The sequence below is a fragment of the Emiliania huxleyi genome (assembly GCF_000372725.1).
Source record: "Emiliania huxleyi CCMP1516 unplaced genomic scaffold EMIHUscaffold_2398, whole genome shotgun sequence".
In the NCBI taxonomy this organism is placed as follows: domain Eukaryota; phylum Haptophyta; order Isochrysidales; family Noelaerhabdaceae; genus Emiliania; species Emiliania huxleyi.
In genome coordinates this window covers 1-2,655 of record NW_005200252.1, presented here as the reverse complement: position 1 = coordinate 2,655, position 2,655 = coordinate 1, and the positions used below count along the sequence as shown (strand labels likewise).

Below are 2,655 nucleotides of genomic sequence, written 5' to 3'. Positions count from 1 at the left end.
AAAGGGTGTCCATGCGCTCACCAACTCGACGCCGCCCTCTTCGGGCGGCAGGGCGATCCCCGCCGCCCTGTCGGCCTCCTCCCGCTGCTCGCGCTCGTCGCGCTGCCGCTCCTGGTGCGCCTTTCGCCGCGCCACCCCGTCTCCCGTGTGCCGCGCCCGCTCCGACATGCGGGCCTCTTCCAGTTTCCCGACCCTCGCGAACTGCGATTGCGTTCCGATCGGACGTCCATCTCGTTCCTACAGTTGTATATTCGACGTTCTTGCTTATATGCGTTTCCGGGTTCCGATTCGTTTCCGATTCGTTTCCAGTTCCCCGTCCCTGACGAAATCTTTGCGCTCTCCTTTTTACATACATAATTTGGCGATTATATCCATAAGGGATTTCATCCCTTTTTGGTTTGGAGATCCGTGGATTGCGATTGGTTTCGGTTTTGGGTAAAACGTATACAGCTGACGCGATGCGGCCTCTGCCTAGCTTCCTACTCTAAAGGGTGTGGATGCTGGGTTGAACAAAATCGAGGGACGCGACCCACTTCGCCCCTGGGGTGTCGACGGGCCCCCGGGGGCGACGGGGGTGCTCTCCGGCCGCGGCGGCCGAAAACGGGGACCTCTAGTACGGTCTAGTAATGAAGTGATGCACTTGATGCAAGGGTGCCATTGTGCTCTACTACAAAAGTTGTGTAAGATGCCCAAGTCTCAGACGCTGGATCCTTAGCGGAGCTGAGTTCTGACGGTGTGAACACGAGCAACCGGAGTGACGACCGGGACCGGGCCGTACGCCGGGAGTGCCCCGACTAGCAGTGACGGGCGCGGACGAGCGAATGAGAGGTCGCTATCTGTGGAAGATGTGTTGTTAGGGACTAGGACTGCCTATCTCTCACTGAAAGGGACCTCTCATTCGCTCGTCCGCACCCGTCACCGCTCACGGAGTGCTCCGCGTGCCGCACCGGCCGCCGCCGGCCGCCGGCCGCTCACGGCAACGGAACAGTCTTACTACTCCGCAACGTTGAGCTGGATCAAACTGAATAGTGCTCCTGAAAGCCCTCTCTCTGGGCTCTGCCACACAGTAGCAGCTCATGACGAGCAGCTGCTGTGACTGTATTTGTAGCCATTTTTAGGCTTCAACTGGTCCCAAAATAGTAGCAACACCTCATGAAAATCAGTCAAAAAAGCCCCAAAAAATCGGCGCCTGCGGCGGGCTACCTGGGGCTGCGCCCCAGACCCCCGTGACTGGGGGGACCCCCCGCGAGAGCACCCCCGTCGCCCCCGGGGGCCCGTCGACACCCCAGGCTCCGATTGGCATCCATTCTATTTTTGGCTTTTGAGCGATCGACGTTCCGATCGAGGGGAGGGAGGGAGGGAGAGAGGAGGGAGGGAGGGAGAGAGGAGGGAGGGAGGGAGCGGGAGGGAGCGCGAAGCTCGCGGCGGAGATTTCTCTATTCTATCCCGTGCCCACACACACACTCACACACCACAGTGTCGTGCGAGGGAGTTTGGTTGGAGCACTTGCTTGTAAAATTCCCGTGCCCAGTGTCGTGCGAGGGAGTGTTAGATTGTGAAATTCTCTATTCTAGTACGCGCCAGTCCCGTGCCCAGTGTCGTGCAAGGGAGTTTTGTTGTTTACTTCTAAAATTCTCTATTCTGAGAGGTTTTAAAATTCTCTATTCTTCACCGCACAGAGGGACGCACGTTCGCCCGGTGGGACGCACGCAATTGACATCACATACGTATATGCGACGACTCCGGCTGCAGCTCGACCAGCGGGTTCGTCGGCCCGCGCTACAACGTGTCGGCCAGGCGCGGGTGTGCAGCAGCGGCGGCGAGCCACCGACCACAGACGCAGCAGACGTTGCCTCCTACAGTGGCACGCCTGCAGAGCTTGAGGCGGAGATCCGGGAGCTGCTGGCAGAAAAGGTGGCGCCCGCCGTGCAGGCGGACGGCGGTGACGTCCACTACGAGCGGTTCGATCACGACAGCGGCGTACTGACCATTTCTCTCTCTGGCGCTTGCGTCGACTGCCCGAGCTCGACAATCACGATGCGGTTCATGATCAACAATTGTGTACGATACTCAGATGCGACACCACCAAGTCCTGCGACATCTCGTGTGCGTGCACTTATCCGTGCCGGTCCTTTGCAGGTGAGGCACTACATTCCCGAGGTGTCGAAGGTCGTCAGGCTCGGATCTGAGGCGGAAGACATGGACCTCTGATTTACGGCTTTACCTCAGGCCGTGGTGCCGATTCAGTCTACCTGTCCCTGTGTTGAGCGGAAACTGAAACTGCGCAGGAGGGGAAAGAGCAAAGAAGGCGCGGCCGCAAGCGCGATACAAAGCATGACCAAACACTTTCTCGCGTATTTAATCACACGCTATAGACGAGGGGGAGGGCGGCGAGGGCGGCGGCCGTCCAGAGCGCAAAGGGCGGCGAGGGCTCGAGACTCCTCGCGGCCGGCGCGCCGCTGCAGGGGTTTGCGCCTCCCCCGCCGACCTCAGTAGCGTTTTGGGGGTCTCACGATTTCGGACACACACCTATCTAGCGCTCTCGCACCCGGGGCCTCAAGCCTCTTGGGCTGTGCACGCGGCGGGTAGCAGCGACGCCACCAGCCCATCGCAATGCGAGGAAGAGCGCGCGGAGGCTTCTCTCAGCCGGACCTC

General features: G+C 60.0%; 1 protein-coding gene across 1 annotated transcript; it reads left to right on the top strand.

The window, feature by feature from the left end:
• Positions 1 to 1,731: 1,731 nt before the first annotated feature.
• EMIHUDRAFT_254468 (hypothetical protein) lies at positions 1,732 to 2,211 on the top strand (the record flags this gene model as incomplete). The annotated part of the gene is made up of 2 exons (XM_005778988.1): positions 1,732 to 2,061; positions 2,140 to 2,211. The coding sequence occupies 2 exons, from the start codon at positions 1,732 to 1,734 to the stop codon at positions 2,209 to 2,211; spliced, it is 402 nt and encodes a 133-aa protein (XP_005779045.1).
• Between the last annotated feature and the right edge of the window lie 444 nt (positions 2,212 to 2,655).